The 16168-nt window shown below is 39.1% G+C and overlaps 2 protein-coding genes across 3 annotated transcripts in view; both read left to right on the forward strand.

The window, feature by feature from the left end:
- Positions 1-16168, forward strand: part of ttpal (tocopherol (alpha) transfer protein-like) — a 204872-nt gene that overhangs the window by 127541 nt on the left and 61163 nt on the right. The window lies entirely within an intron of this gene.
- The window catches only part of LOC140271510 (neural cell adhesion molecule L1.1-like), a 138760-nt gene that overhangs the window by 35456 nt on the left and 87136 nt on the right, over positions 1-16168 (forward strand). For both annotated transcript variants that reach the window (XM_072366757.1, XM_072366758.1), the window contains 2 exons: positions 2461-2563; positions 11438-11610. In XM_072366757.1, coding sequence (XP_072222858.1) covers positions 2461-2563; positions 11438-11610 — 276 coding nt within the window. The remainder of the gene's footprint in view (positions 1-2460; positions 2564-11437; positions 11611-16168) is intronic.

A 16168-nucleotide genomic window follows, 5' to 3' on the forward strand; every position in this document is an offset into this window, starting at 1 on the left:
AAAAAAATTATGGATATTTTCTAGACCTTAACTGTAATGATCCCTTTTTACAAAATCAGTCACTTGCAAACAGCAATAGTGAGTAATATTAGGATTTTCCAGTATGATGTGACTTGATCAGATATTAGTAGTGGCAGACAGGTGAGTTAGTTCTTTTTGCAGATTACTAATATCTTCATCTGGGTTTGAGGCAACACAGATCTCCTTGCAGCAGCAGACCAGAAACTGAGCAGGAATCCAAGCACTCAAAAAGTTCAAAAGCTACAGGAGTGAGGATGCTGGCATAAAACTGTTGCTATTCCAGCCTTTAAATACTCTCAGCCTGATTGCACTGAGTTAGAGCAGGTGCGAGATGAACAGGCCCACAGGGAGTATTCTGCAAGGGGCAGAGCCAAAATTCCACCTGAAGACTTTTTTTAAGAACGACTATGAAAACAAAAGCAAAAGATAAACCAACCTGCCCTAGCCATGACACAAAAGTTCAAATAAAATTGTAACTAATTGCAACTAAAATGATAAGATATAAGTACTGGGCTACCTGTCAACATTTTAAGTCTAAATCTGCTTTAAACACTGATTTTAGATACAATCAAAAAATCATCAGGTCATGTTAAATAATGAATCCAAATCGACATGTTTGAAGCATGACAGGTTGTGGGTGTCAATGAGCAAAAAATTGTAGGTTCTGTACAAATCCAGATGAACCTCCCTTTATCCTTAAATTACTCCAATTGAAACACCCATTTGCATAAATAAATCAGTGTGAACCATGTATCTGTACTGATCATGACAGTCAGTAATTTAGTGTTTTTCAGAGCAGTTTTCCAAATAGATTCCACAGTTTCGATGGGTTTATTAGACCTTCAGCATAACACAACAGCCATGCCCACTTTGACTTGGACATTGAAAAAGGAAAGTGGAGCTGTGTTGGTGAACCTGCAATTAATTACTAAATTAATTAAACTTAATCTGTCAGTGTGCTCACTTTCTTTGAGTCACTGGCTCTGATGCTGCTGCCCCAACAAATAACTGCAAAGACAATTGCACTCTCCACCAGACTTATAGATAATATGCAACATCTTGCTGCAAATTTTGAGGGATCTCAGCTTTCCCAGCAAGTAAAGTCTACTCTGCCCCTTCTTGTTAACAGCTTATGCATTGTATTTCCAGTCCAATCTGTTGTCCTGGTGACCACCCAGGTATGAATAGTCTATCCTAACCTTCACATCCTCTTGAGGCTTGAGTTGTTTTAGATATCAAAAAAGAGCACTCTCCTGATGGCCCTGTCCTGACTAGCTTTTAGGTTTAGCTAAATCGGGATGTGGTGTTTCCATCAGGAAATATCTGATTCTCCAAACTGAGAATGCTCTCATCATTTATGTATGTTGCGAGAAGACACTGCTTATTGATAAATACAAAACACAACCCCACTTAAGCGAGAAAAACCTAACTAACTATGTACTGAAAATATTTGGACAACTCAAAATATGAAATGGGCTGGATAGTGGTGTGAGAATATTTCTTGTTTGAAACGAGGGCCTTTCTGTGTTTTTATTTTAATAGGTTCTTACCTTTTTTTGTTCTCCCTTTGCATGTATGGGTTCGACCTTGATTCTGTGACTTCCTCCTCAGTCTAAAAACATGCATATTAGGTAAACTGGTGATCAAGTTTTTAAACTGATATGACAAGCAAGCCGAGTGTGTATACTTGTCTGTCTCATTTATGATTGTGTTTGTGCTGGCCCTGGGATAGACTGGTGATCTGTTCAAGGTGTACCCTGCCTCTCTCCCAGCTGTATCTGGGATAGGCTCCAGCGCCCCTACAATCCCGAATAGCATGAAGCATATGTGGAAAATGAATCAATGATATTTGAATGTCTCATTGAAATGCACAGCAATGCTCATTATGGAACAATCAAGATTAACGTTATCAGCTAAATTAATACATGAAGTTGAACATAATTGGTTACCTCATCCATCATTACAAAAATAATTACTTTAATTTTGTGACTATTTTATGTTTTGCCATGAACCCACATTGTTTCATTGGGGCCGGACCTCAAGACTGGACTACAATACTGTACATTGTATATTTTATGCCATATATGATAACATCAAGCTATTTGTTGAACCAATATAAGAGTTTATTAACTGTATTATTAATTCAGATTTCCTAAAAAAAAAGTTCTGTATCATGCTTCTGTAGATTAGCTGAAGACTGGCCTCCTGATAAAAGGATGTATTTGAACATGGGGATGGAATTTGACTTACACATATATCACCACAGATCGATTGGTATACATTAGTGGATTGATTTATTCATATTTTGATTTTGATTACAGAATTTTCTGCTCTGCCAGCATTTATAGTCATTGATTTTCTCGCATGTACTTTGTTGCCTTTAAGCTACAATGACTTATGCTCCCAAGAACTTATTTCTAATTGTGCATGTATTTTCAGTGTTACAGCCACCAGTGCTGACAAAATCGCCGACATCATACACAGCTTTTTCTCAAGAGGACATCTATATGCCCTGTGAGGCCACTGGTAACCCGCCACCCACGTATGTACACTACCAAAACATGTGACATGTCACTTTTCAGATTGTATGTGAGCATGTGTTTGCAATATGTAACAGGGGTCTAAATACAATATGTATTAATAAGACACGTGCATGTGCCCTAATTATTTGTTGGAATGGCAATACATTTTCATAAAATCCCAGTAAAACATTAAATCCTGAAAGCAGTGATGAACGACACTTGCACACTGGCAGCACTTTGGCCAACATTGCAACGGAAAGTAACAGCAGACGCCACAATAAAGCATTCACCCCCCACCTGTTATGGACTACGCTTGAAGGAAGTTTAGATGGCTTCCTGCTCTAAGTACTCATAATTAATGTAATGGCGTGATATCAAAATTATAGACGCTGCCACAGACATGCCCTAGATAGAAAATTTAAAGTTATCTAGATGAAGCTCCATCAAAATGTTGACACATTTGAAGCAGAAGTGCTAAAAAAGGTAAAAGTGTCAAAGATCAAATGAACACTTCCTATTAAATGGTGACATATCACAATTCAAGCAGCCAGCTTTTATGAAAAATTAAGTTTTTAATAACTTTTAATGAGAAGGTTTGGATGACCAAGTTTCATAGTAATATATTAAAATCTGTAGGAGTTCTGTCATTTTGTAGGAGTGCTCTTTAGTCATTTTGGGTCATTCCCAAAATATTTGCAAAGGCCTACATTCAGGGCGTAATCTTCATCAAACATGTAAAGTTTTGTGAAGCTTGGAAATTGTAGACTTGAGATATAAGGACTTCCTGCTTCATGGTGAGGCATCAGATTTGCCATTGACACATTTTGTGAAAATGCACAATTTTAATAAGGTTACATTTTCAAAGGCTTATGCATATTCTGACAAACTTCTTAGTGTCAGGGGTAAACTGTTCAGAAGTTGTAGGTCAATATATAAGATGCATGACTTCCTGTTATAAGTGGGTGTGGCTATGACATTGTTGGGACATATACAAATACATCTGTTCATTGTGTAAGAGAGTTTAAACCATGTAAATTTGGTGAAGTTCAGATGAAATATGTATGATTTATAATGAGTTTTGTGGTCATGGCATGATATGGAAATTTGCCATGCCGCTATGGACACGCCCTCCATCGAAAAGTCACAGTTTAACAACTTATTAGCCATCGTCTGAGAGCATTTGAAGTAGATATGGTCAATATTGTCTGAGTAAGTCCAAGCTCAAAACATGTGACTTCTTGTTGCCAGTGGGTGGGACTAAAATATACAAAATATGATGTGAAATTTGAGAGTTATATTAACTTCCTCCTTCATGGCAAAACATCAAAGTTTGAGGGGCTGCCACGCCCAGGCCCATTGACAAAAACTTGAGCTTTTAATAACTTTTCAGCACACGTCTTTGTTATGTTAAGAATACATAAAAATTGAATTTAAATGTTGAACCGAAAAAATGGCCATCTTCCTGTTGTATTTAGGGTAGGGCTCCAAGAAGATATTATGTCATGTTCTATCACTTTGCAAATTTTCATGAATGTGTATGACCTGCTGTTTTGGAGCTCCCAAAATAGGTGGCTTTGTGGACATAATTTTTTCCCTGAGATGTAGGAGACCCCCAAAATATGCAATTTTTCACATTTCACATAAGAATAAATGCTTGCATTTCAGTTGGCCTTTGCGCCACCTATGGTGGTAAATAAAATAGGCATTTGCACTGCCTTCGGTTCTCTGGCTTGATGATTGCTTGCATTTCAATTGGCCTTCGCACAGCATTAGGTGCTCAGGTCTAATAATAAGAGGAATAAGAATAAACGCTTGCATTTATAGGCATTGCACTACCCACGGTGTTCGGGCCTAACAATCATCTTTCTGCTCTTCCTTTTCACCTCTCTCTCTAAAAAATCCTTTTCACACAGTCCCTTTCAAGGTGCGACTGATGTGCCTTGGTTTATATGGTTTTGTGTAAGTCCAGAGGACCAAGGTTGGCCAAAGCTGAAGCCAACAGCAGAGATAGTCATAAGCAATATTCAAAAAGTCCATTTCAAGGTGTGACTGATGTACCTTACTCAGATCCGTGTCCCGTCTGACTGAATGGGCCATTAAAGTTTATCCGTCACTGAAACACCTCTGAGCTGGCAACAGGTCAAATTAGGGTCAAATGATGGTCTAGGGTAGGGATGGCCAACTTTGGTCCTCGAGAACTGCTTCAACACACCTGATTCAGATTAAATGGATTGTTAAGATCTGCTCAAGCTTGATAATGACACACTGATTTGAATGTACAGCAGTCCAAGGACCCCTCATTTCATCTCCGTATTTATATTGGGGTCTTGTCTTTTAGCAGAATGTGAGTTAAACTGAGTGAACCTGGACACAGTGGCTCTGTATGTTTGAATATGTGTGTGTCTAATTGCAAGACCACATAGATGGTGCTCTCCTCTTTTTAATTTATCACTCAGCTGATTTTGCAACACCAGTTGGCTTTGTGTAAGCATACACTACCTCAGCACTGAGCCTGCTCTGTTTGGTCTATATGAAGGGGAACAGTGGTGATTTAATGAGAAAACTTTTTTTTCTTTGCTAATAAACAACTGTGTGACACAGGCTTAATTCTAAACTTTGACTTTCCCATTTGTGGATGAAATTATTTGCAGACTTTGACATAGAAATGTAAGTGCACACAATGCCATAATAAGCTACTCAAAACTACACTCAGCAATGTTAGTTGAAATTAAATAATTCAATTATTAAACTCACTAATTAGTGTGGTTCAGCTTCTATACCAGTGGTGGCTTAGTCGCTCAGACAAAGTGGTACCAATTATTCTCAGCTCTAATGTAGGCCTCACACTTTCAAATATCAATGAATCATCAGTATTCTTGTCAGCTATTTCATTGCAAAATGTACATTCCATCCAGTAGGGGAAAATTGACTTAAACATGCCGTTTTGAATAATGAAATTATGCCATGTTCCATTTGCTTTGGAAGTCAGAACTTTTATTAAATTAAATAACACCTGGGCTAAACATCTTCCATTTACACATCATGCAGCATTTTGCTGCAAATGTTGAAGGCCCACTGGTTTATACAAAATTAGTCTTCCTCATTGACCGGACTAGCTATTATTAATGACACAGTTTAATAACAATGTATTTTTTTCTTTTTGCACACTGTGGTAATGTCTTCATTACCAGAGATCAGACAATACTATCTGTGCAACTGACTGAACGAGTGACAAACTGATAGAACTCCTAATGAACAGTTTATTACTGCAGTGATTTTCCATTGGAAACCCATCTTCTTTGAGGAATAGTGGAACTGTTGAATTGCTGTTATCAACATGTGCCTCATATGACAGGGATTTAAAACTGGTCTGCCAGTTTTGTGGTTTACATAAATCTCCCTGAACGGAGTCACCAGAACAGTGTACACAACATCTGCCAGGCTCCCAATTGTTCAGTGCCGTTTGCATGACAAAGTCGAGAGGGAAACTGAAAGGCTGTGGATAATGTTTCTACATCGATGAAGGTTTGTGCACAGATGTAACAATATCAAAAATGTTGTGCTGCCCTAACTTAGAAGAATCGTTTTTAAAATGCAAACCTTTATATTCGCCATGGGGGTGACGGTTTGGTGGTGGAGGCGAGGAAGACGGACCAAAATGCAGACACAAAGCAGGGAGGAGGTAATGAAACCAAACAATTGGGAAATCAAAAACTCAACTTGAAAAAACAGCGAACACCTAAGAAATGACAAACCAGACGGGAGACGCAGGAGCAGGAAAAATAAATGACAAGGGAAACCAAGGATGAAACAACGACGTCACAAAGAGTGACGAAAACCAAGAATTGAGGAGGGTGATTTGTGAGTGCAGCTGAGGATAAGTGAACACAGGTGAAAGTAGTGAAGCTGATGACCAGGCAAGAGGAAACTGAGGAAAAAGGTCAGGGAAATGGCAAAAAACTGAAACCAAACAGAGAAACACCAGAATACATAAGCATAGTTTATACTTCTCCGTCATTTTGTGGACCCCTATGCTGTAGCCTGACGTGCACCTCCGAAAAATTCTAACTACCCATTGCGTTGATGCAGACCATAAGGGCTGTGATTGGTCCGCTCAGAACGTAATTTCCAGCAGTTGCTTTTTCCGGTTTTAATAGCTGTACACGGTGAAGAAGCTCGTCATAGACATTCGAAAGTATCGAAAGTGGTTTTGTTCATCCAGGTCCTTCAGTGGGTGAACCAGTGTTGTAAATTCACCTGTTCCCATTCTCAACCGGTTTAGTGGCCAGACCACCTCCGCAAACGTCTTCTCTGTCGCCTACACTTCAACATTTGCAATATAAGCATTTGTTCTTCAATATTGCTGATCTCCAACTGCAAATACAGCTACTCCACCTCGGTTGCCATTGTTTACTCTTGTTAACTGTGACAGGAAGAAAAAGCAAGGATTCGGCTATAACCCCTGAAACCACACAAAAACACAGACACACCCCCTTAGCGGCATGGTCAGTTGCAGAGCAATGTGTTCCCTCGACGCATAACTTCAAATGCTCGATGATGACGTCACATCGACATCATCAATGTTACAGAGAAGCATAAACTAAGCAATAGACTGTGACAGAGCCCACGAGGGATGACTTCCAGACATCCTAATCCAAGGTCCAACCCAACACAGGAGGAGGGGGCCCAGAAGGAGGGACCAGTCCAGAAGTAAACTAAAGAAATTCAAAGTTAAAAAAAAGTCCAAAACTTCAGGAACAGGAGGAACGGGGGCCACAAGGGGGACGGGCAGGAGGCCAGTCAGGCGGGCGGCCAGACGTTCAGCGACAAGGGACCTGGAGACGGCCTGCCGGGCAGCCACACATCCAGCGACAAGGAACCTGGAGACGATTTGGCAGGTGGCCAGATGTCCAGCAATGGGTACAATGCAGTCAGAAACAGTCGCTCCCCAGGGGACAAGATCAAGAGGACGAAATAGAGGAGAGTGCACCAGAGCACCCTTGGGAGCCGGCACAGGAAAGGTGAGCCCTCCTGGGCTCCCTCAGAAGCCAGTGCTGGAAAAGGCGAGCATTCCCGAGTTCCCTCGGAAGTCGGCACTGGATAAGAAAGGCCCGGCTGGACTCCAACTGGAGCAGAATCAGGAGCTGGAGGAAGCGAGCCCCCATGGGTACCCTCTGCAGCAGGAACAGGGAGAGGCGAGCCCGGCTGGGCTCCCTCTGGAGTGAGATCAGGAAGAGACGAGCCCCCATGGACTCCCTCTGGAGTGAAAACTGGAGGAGGTGAGCCCGGTGGGGCTCTCTCCCCCCGGTGGTGATCGTGCTGTGTGACGGAGGTGCGAGAGACCTGCCTGGAGCCAATTCTCCTTCTAGCAGGTATCTTTGCATTGTCTTTTTCAAGAGGATGGTCCCTCTCCGATCTTTCCCTCCACTATAAGTTAAGTGGGAGGCAGCTTGGAAGGATAACCAATTTTTTTGGAGCTTGGCTGGGCTCCCCCCTCTGGCTCTGAACTTTGCCAGTTGAACTAGATTTGCTATAAGTCATAATATTTCTCTGGCCAACCAAACAGGTATTTTTTAAGACGAGGTCTCAAACTCTGAAGCTGTCATCTACGACTTTCTCCAGCTTCTTTTTCCTTATTTTGTCCTGTGATGTTTTTGACATTTTGCTGTACTGTCCAGCCCCCAAAAGACCTCCTTGTCCACCAGGCGTTCTATCATGTTTGATGTACACGAAAAAGCATTATAGAATCTCTGCACATGCTGAGCACTTCTTCAAACCAGCCTGATAATTCTGTTACTAGCAAAAATAAGACTTTATACTCTGCTTGCACCTCAGCTGGATGTCTTGCCTCCCAACCAAACATTAAATAGTAGGGACTGTATTGAAAGTACAGTGAAATGAGGAATGAAAGTGAATACAATGAGTCAGGGCCTCGAGTACACAGGACACAGATGCAGGGTCGAGTTCACAGTCAAGAATGTTTATTTCTAAACAACAGGTTGAAGATCTCCAGGCAGAGCAAACAGAGGGGCTGTGAAAATCCTGAGCACTCTCCTTAATAACTATGGTTGAGGCGAGTGCAGCTATGAAAGTTATTACAAACAAAAACTCTCCACTCTAGGAGGAAAAACAAAACAGGCTATGAAAAGATAGCAAAATAAACTTTCACGCTCTCCTAATGAGGTGGACTTAAACAAAAGCTCTCTTGAAAACAGAGGCACTATGGAACTTAACATTAACTAAGAGCACTCCTTTAATGGAGGCGTGACAAGATCTTTAAGAACAAAACACAAAACTGCTCCACTAGAGGAGGAACTATGAAACTTTAGCATTAAACGAACGCAAAGCTCCGCTAACAGTGGTGACTATGAAAAGGTTATAAAGTAAAATCACTCCAAAAGGGAGGAACAAAACCGACTATGAAACTTACTGTGATTTAAACTAAAGCTATGGAATAATTTTACAAAACAAGGATACACTCTGCAGGAGGGTCCTTTACTGCAGGCTCAAGGTCTCTATGGCTGTGCAAACTGTGAATCAATGATGCTAGAGTGAAGCTCAAGATAGAAACAACACACTGGCACAAGACAAGGGAGACGCAGACTATTTGAGCACATGAGGAGCAATGGGGAACAGGTGGAAACACTTTGGGAATCAGGGAAGACAATCAGACACTTGACACAGGAGGAAGAGCAAGGTACCTGAAACTAGAGGGAAGTTAATATTTCAAAATATAACAGGAAATGACGAGACAAAACATGAATCAAAGCATAGATCGTGACACAATGATGATTATACAATGAAAGTACCCATGAAAAGTAACAACTTTTGTATTAATTTTCAAAGAAACTTGTATTACAAAAAATGATACTTTCATAGGTACTTTCATTGTATAAAGATTCATTTTGATAGGAGTAAAGGAAAGAAATAGCCCCATTGGGGTGTATTGTTGTCTGGCCTTATTAGCATACATCTTGGATTAATGAGAATTTAACATATTTCTCAACTAGGATTTCTTAGGACTTTTAGTATGTTGTTCCGGACACCTCATAGAAATGATCTAAGCTGCAAAAAATGATTTTACAATTAGTCTGTTGTAAAACGCTACTTTGCCTGGACTATATCTACAGGTCTGATGTTGGTGACAGCAAGTCACCAACATCTCATCCCTGTAGACATCTCATCCCTGGTTAGAGGTATGCAAGCCCAAGGAGGACAGTAGTTATTTATTTATTAGTAGTTATTAATGGACAGAAAGTGACTGATTATTGCTGATGTTTTTTATTGTGTTGTGATTGTTATAACATACTTTGTAGGCCTGTCAAAGCAAGTTTGCATACCATGTGCAAGAAACTTTCTGTGTTTCTGTTAATGGTCTGAGGGAGATCTCTTGGACAGAACAATTTGTTTACCCGCTGATTAATCCCTCCGTACGTTATCTTACATTATCAGTTGTCATTATTTGGGTTATGAATGTGTGTGTACACGCCTATTCTGTTGACTTGTTATGGAGAAACGTTAAGCTTACATTTAATGTTGAGAGTTCAGCTCTTTTAGTAACATTTATCAAAAGTAAAGGTTCAGAGAATCATGAACAAAAAAAACCCCACCAGTTTTTCATATATTGTGATTTTATAGTATTGTTGTATTGCTGTGTATGTTTTCTGCACTCAGTGACAAAAAGAAAAAAAAATACACCCATACATACCACACACGTATGCAAAAATGTCTTGTACACAGATACATTAATTCATGAACGCATACCATATGCACAGAAATATAATCATACTAACCAAACACTGACAACTGTAATAAGCTAAGGAGCAAAAGAGGAAACAAACTAAGTAATATTGATTTAGCAAATAAAGACTTTTTTTTTTATTAATAAGATAATAAGAGTGTAAGTGGCAAATGTGTTTCCGGTTTGGGCAAGGGGTCCTCAGCTTTTTGATAGTTGCATTAAGTGGGTCTTCAAGGAAGAAAAGTTGGGAACTACTGGTGTAGAGGGTGGGCAGTATTGTCCATTATGTTTATCAACTTGTGCAACATCCTTCTTTGCTCCAGGGGACTTGGGAACAGTTACAAGCATAGATCCAGCCTTCTAGTTAGCTAACATGAAATAATGATCACCTTTTATAACTGTATATTTGATTATTGGTTATTTGACTTTGTTGGCTGATTTTCAGCAAAAAAACTAGAATAACATATATCTGCAATACTATCTGAATTGTGTGGTCAGAATGTCAAAAATCAACCAAAGAAAAAATGAAGAAAAAAAGCCAGATTTATTGGCTCATTTATCCAAAATCTCTGACAAGTAGTCAATTCCCCAAACTCTAACAGTAAACAAGTATTAAAAAAGTAGTGGACCCTACTTGAGTTTGTAAAAATGTTTGTGGCTCCTGAAACACCGCCTTTGTCATCTTGGTTATTTATAAAACAACTCTGTATTTCCATTTAATGTCAACTTTTGTTGCAGTTGTCTGTTTTGGTTGTGTTTCTAACTTCTCTATTCTGTCTGTACTCTCAATTCTAAGATCCCTAGTTCCTACTAAAGATCTTTAAAGCTGGCTTACCATGAAAGTGCCCTGTAGCGCTTTGGGTTTAGTGCATATTCTGTATACCACTGGGGGAATCCTTGCTAAAAGTGGCCCATGTGCAACACTCAAACAATTGTTTTACTGTCATGTTCGAATAAGGGCTGAAAATTGTCCCAAAAAAATCTGAAACGCAGGCTCACAATTAGAGTGTTGATTTTTAATCTAAAACACAGCTGGCTATAGAAATGTTCTGAATGCTGTATTGCATATTGTAAGGTATTTAAGTGACACACTTGTCGTTACTCTGTCCTTAAAGTTGATGTTCTGAATATTGTTATCCTCCTCTGCCTTTAGTTTCCGCTGGGTAAAGAATGGGGAGGAAAAGTTTGGGCCAGAACTCTCCAGATCTGGGACATTGCAAGCCCATGGTGAGGAGCCTCTGGAACACTATGCAGGGTACTACCGTTGCTATGCCTCCAACACTCTGGGGACCGCTATGACACAAACCATAAAAGTCATTGTCGAACGTAAGTCACACAATCCAACACAGTCAGTGTACTGTCATCTTCACATATGTTGACTCGTCCAGTAAGACAACCTCTCACCACCGGTACCCACTCCTTTTCTTTCACTTAATTTGATAAGTTCGGATGATAGGTTTAGATTTTTTCCAGCTTTTGTTGTAGTGGCAACTATTTTCTAGAAACAGAGACACCATACAGGAAGGTGCATGGGATTGCATGAGAGAGAAAAATACTTTCCAGCCCTGCCTCAAGTGATAAGCTACTGTATATATAGCAGTGATTGAAAAGAGAAAGGACAGCAATGTAGCTACAGGAATGTATTTGCCTCCTTAAAATTTATAGTAACAGTTGGTCTTACTCACAAATATCTCTCAAGAGTGTCTTGTGAATGTTCACTGTCACAAACTGTGAAACAAGATTTTTAGCAGTTTAGAATATGTTGACATACTCATCTGAGTATTTTTTAAAACGTGTAATCAGCAACAGCAAAAAGGGCTTTTCAGTTTTTTTGCTCTGGATTTTAACATAAAAGCCATTATATCAGAAGAAGCCAGAATCTGATCACAATCCCATTGATGTATTACTTAATGGCTGCTCAGATCAATATATGTAGATCCTATTATGAGGAATCACTCATAGCAGCAGAAAATTCACAGAAAATGTTTCCTGACTCTGCAGTTCTATTTAGTTTGACCAAGAGATTTAATGTTCTTAAGCTATTTAAAAAATGTAAATTAAAAATGTATACTCTTAACAGTTGCCTCTTTAGAATATATATGGGGAAATCTGACAGAAGAGGTGTACGTAAATGCATATTCAATTAATTGATTTTTTTCACATCTTAATCTTACTCTCAAACCATGTGTGGAGTGGTCACGAGCGTCCTCTCATGTGCAATTAACATTTAAAATCTTGGTTAATAATTATTTGACTCTTGACATGTTAACAGTTATAGTTATGTAGTGAGACCTCCTTTCCACATCCAACCAACATAAAGGGTCAATGTGATTTAGAAGGACAGATCACTCTTCTATTCTGATCATGTCACAAGTGCATTGAACTAGAGTAGTCAGGACTCATCTTTGCATTTGAGTCACAGTCCTGGGACTCAGACAGTCCTTTGTATTTCAGGGTTCTTGTATATTCTGAGTGATAAGACAGCTATAGGAGTCTATGATCTTGCTAGGGTAAGAGAGATAGGTGTGTGAGGGAGTTGCTTAGCAGATGGGTCACACTAAGGTTATCCCGGCTACAAAGGTGAGTTTAGGAATAACAGTAAAAAGTATTGTTTTCCGGCTATCTGTATGAACTTGCATGCAGATTTGTGAGTCAGTAAATCGAACAATTATCACAAATTGAGGAAGGGGGGCCAAATATAGGCTCATTGATAGAAGTCAAGGAAATGTTAAAAAAAGAAAGAAAAGAAATCTTTATTATAAAATTATTCTAAATTGTTGCAGCAGTGGGGAAAAAGAAAACAGAGACCTAACCAAAAATCAATCAGAGGTTCAGTTCAACAACGCTAAAAATCTAATAAGGAGCAAAAGAACACCTGGAACATAAGGTCCCTGGTCTGTATGTAAAGCTTACAAGTGGGAACTTTTAAGGATTCCAAAATGAAACAAGTACAGAAAGTACACCCAAACAGAACAAATAATGCAAATTCTTCAAAATAAAACAATAAGCAGGACTAACTAGACAACTAACCAAACCAGAAAATGATTATGAGTATTAAAGCTGTATGTAGTCACATTCTGCATGCATTTCATAGCCATAATAAGTAAGAAAGAGGGATGGAGTAAGTTGGTACCTTGTAAGCACAAATTTACTCCATCTAATCTGTTTACACGCTCCAGGTCTTGAGTGTGCCAGCTAGTCAGTCAAGTATCAACTCAACTAATAAGATGAAATAAGATAAGGTAGTCCTTGATCAGTCCCACAGCGGGGAAATTCACAATGCTACAGCAGCAAAGATGGTAAGATATAAAAAAATTGCCATATGCATAATCTTAAATTTATGAATATGCAGAGATTGGGTTGTATTGGTTATAGAGAAATAAAAAATAAGATATCATATTCAATATGGAATTAATCACTTAAACAGCTAGAATATATACAAATAGGATAAGTATGGATTGATATTTATAATGTATTTACAGTGATATGATGTACAATAATATGATGCCTAATCCTAACAATTTTAAGTTGTTTAGTTCCTTTTTATTTTAGACTTTTCAGGAAATATTGTCATGGACAATATCTATAATTCTGAATATTTTTGTTTACTGCACCAATTTCACAATGAAGTCCGAGGAAAATTCCAGAGAGTTTGAATCAGATATCATTATAATGATAATACATACATTAATACATACCCATTAGAACTTGAATGAATTTCGAGTTATTTTGGTTTAGATGAGTTTTGAACAATTTTAAATTATCAGCCAAAATCTGCAGGGTCTTTTTGTCTCTGCTTTGACAATAAATTAGGCCTTATTTGTGGTGTTGAAAGCACTGTGTTTCAACTTTCTTAGAGCAGTACTGTGTTCCTACATAACATTCCTTTCATTCTACTTCCTTACACATTTACCTCGTACACCCCACACTAATTCTCCCTTTTCCCTCTCTAAGAATATGTTTTTGTTTTTTTTAAACCTTTATGAAATCCTAGTAATCACTTACCCCCTTCAACCATTTTTCACTGTGTACCTTTCAATCACATCAGTCAACCATGCCTCAATACTTGTACAATATACTGCACAAACCAGAGATCATATTTACTTCAACTCTCCAGGTTCCTTTTAATTATTTCAACCATTCCTCGACTCTGAGGACAATAAACAACTGAAGTTGTCCTCTGCCAGAGAAATTCTGAAACACCCTATAGAAACAGAATATTAGCGACCCAGAAAAACACACAGACAAAACCAAATGCACCCTTATCGCCACAACACATCTTGTGGCAGATTGGTAAAAAAAGAGGTCGGCATTTCCACAAACCAGTTCTGTGTTGCAAAATTTAATATTCCCGTATCAGCAACTAACCTATACATGAATCTCCCTATTTCTACTTCTGTAAATACTGGAGTGCTATGCTCACAGTTTGTCTTAACAAATACATCTGCTTATATTAACTCCACCACTCCCTCTTTGTCTTCTGGTTCCAGCCTCTCCCGAGCAATGTCACACTGGCTTTCTTCAGTGTCCTCAATTTCCTGTTACCTACAAACTATTTAGCTTATCCCGATAACAAATCTAAAAGCTGAAATTAGAAAAAGTTGCAAGTCAGCTTACAATGTTATTCAAAATAGTAATGTAGTGTCCAAAGAACGTGAGGTGCATTTTAAATATATAGATTGTATTGCTTCTACATGCATGGTGGCTAACCCTCTGAGGTCTAAGGCATAATAACGTTGTGCGATCTGATCACACCAGTGTGATCATAGACCTCAGAGGGTTAATATGGTTGAAACTGGAAACCCATATTTGCATATTTTTCCCACCTGATGACCCCAATGACATGTTGGTCAGCACTGCTCACTGGTCTATGTAGGGATTATAGGGATCAGAAGGTTCTTCGTTATGTACTGAGCCAGTATTATAAGGTTAATTGTTAAATTTAGGGAATTATTCACTGAGTCTGGTTCTTTTTTTTTGTAGCACAACTTTTTTGTGTTTACTTTTAATTCAAATCTAGTCTAGCTAGTGATTGCTGTAAGTAGGACAGCTGACAACAAGGGAAACACCATGTGACAGATTGGAAAGACAGCTGACAGGAGGCAAAGACCCCAAAGGTACTACCATGGGCTGGCAATTCATGGTAGCAGTAGCAAGGCCTAGCAGCTTTGTTACAACCAGCATAAGCTACAGCTGAACTAAGGAGAATACCCCTAGGGTCAGCGAGAGCAGGGGCGGAAGATGACTCACAGACAGACTACATGTCAACTGACACTGGAACGAACGACTATGAGGTGCAGATGTGACTCAGTGAAGAATAGGGGCATGGACCTATTTTCTCGGGCTAGAACTGGGCAGAATAGTTGCGTAGTGAGCGTAGTTGAAGAGAATAACAGTGGTAGGCTAGAGGGAAATGAGCTCCAAGTTTATCCTTGTGGCTGGCAGAAAGTAACGTCAGTTAGAGGCCTTAAAATGCATTAGGGAAGAAAGAGATGTGTGGTAAAAGAAGGGCAGTGTGGCCACATCGATCAGTACTTTTTAAGAAGTCAATCAAGTAATCCAGCAGTAGGTAGAAAACTACAGTCCGAAGGATATCAATAACACAGCTACGGAGGTGGAGGAGGAGGTTCTAAGGGATGCAGCTGATACTGAGATGAATAGGCCAGTTAGAGAGAAAGATATGGAGCAGAAAGCTAGAGTTAAGTGATTAAGCGATAGGTTAGAGAAGATGCAAGACATAATTTATTCCTATGGTGTTGATAGAGTACATTTAGTTAAGTCTAGACAGCAAAGAGAGATGGAGAAATTGGTTAAGGAAAGAAAATTTTAAGAAAGCAGTGGAAAAGAGCTACAGAGGATGAGAGGGAGGGAATTAATGTTTTGC

The sequence above is a fragment of the Leuresthes tenuis genome, unplaced genomic scaffold (assembly GCF_036924035.1).
Source record: "Leuresthes tenuis unplaced genomic scaffold, fLeuTen1.0.hap1 SCAF_16, whole genome shotgun sequence".
In the NCBI taxonomy this organism is placed as follows: Eukaryota; Metazoa; Chordata; class Actinopteri; order Atheriniformes; family Atherinopsidae; genus Leuresthes; species Leuresthes tenuis.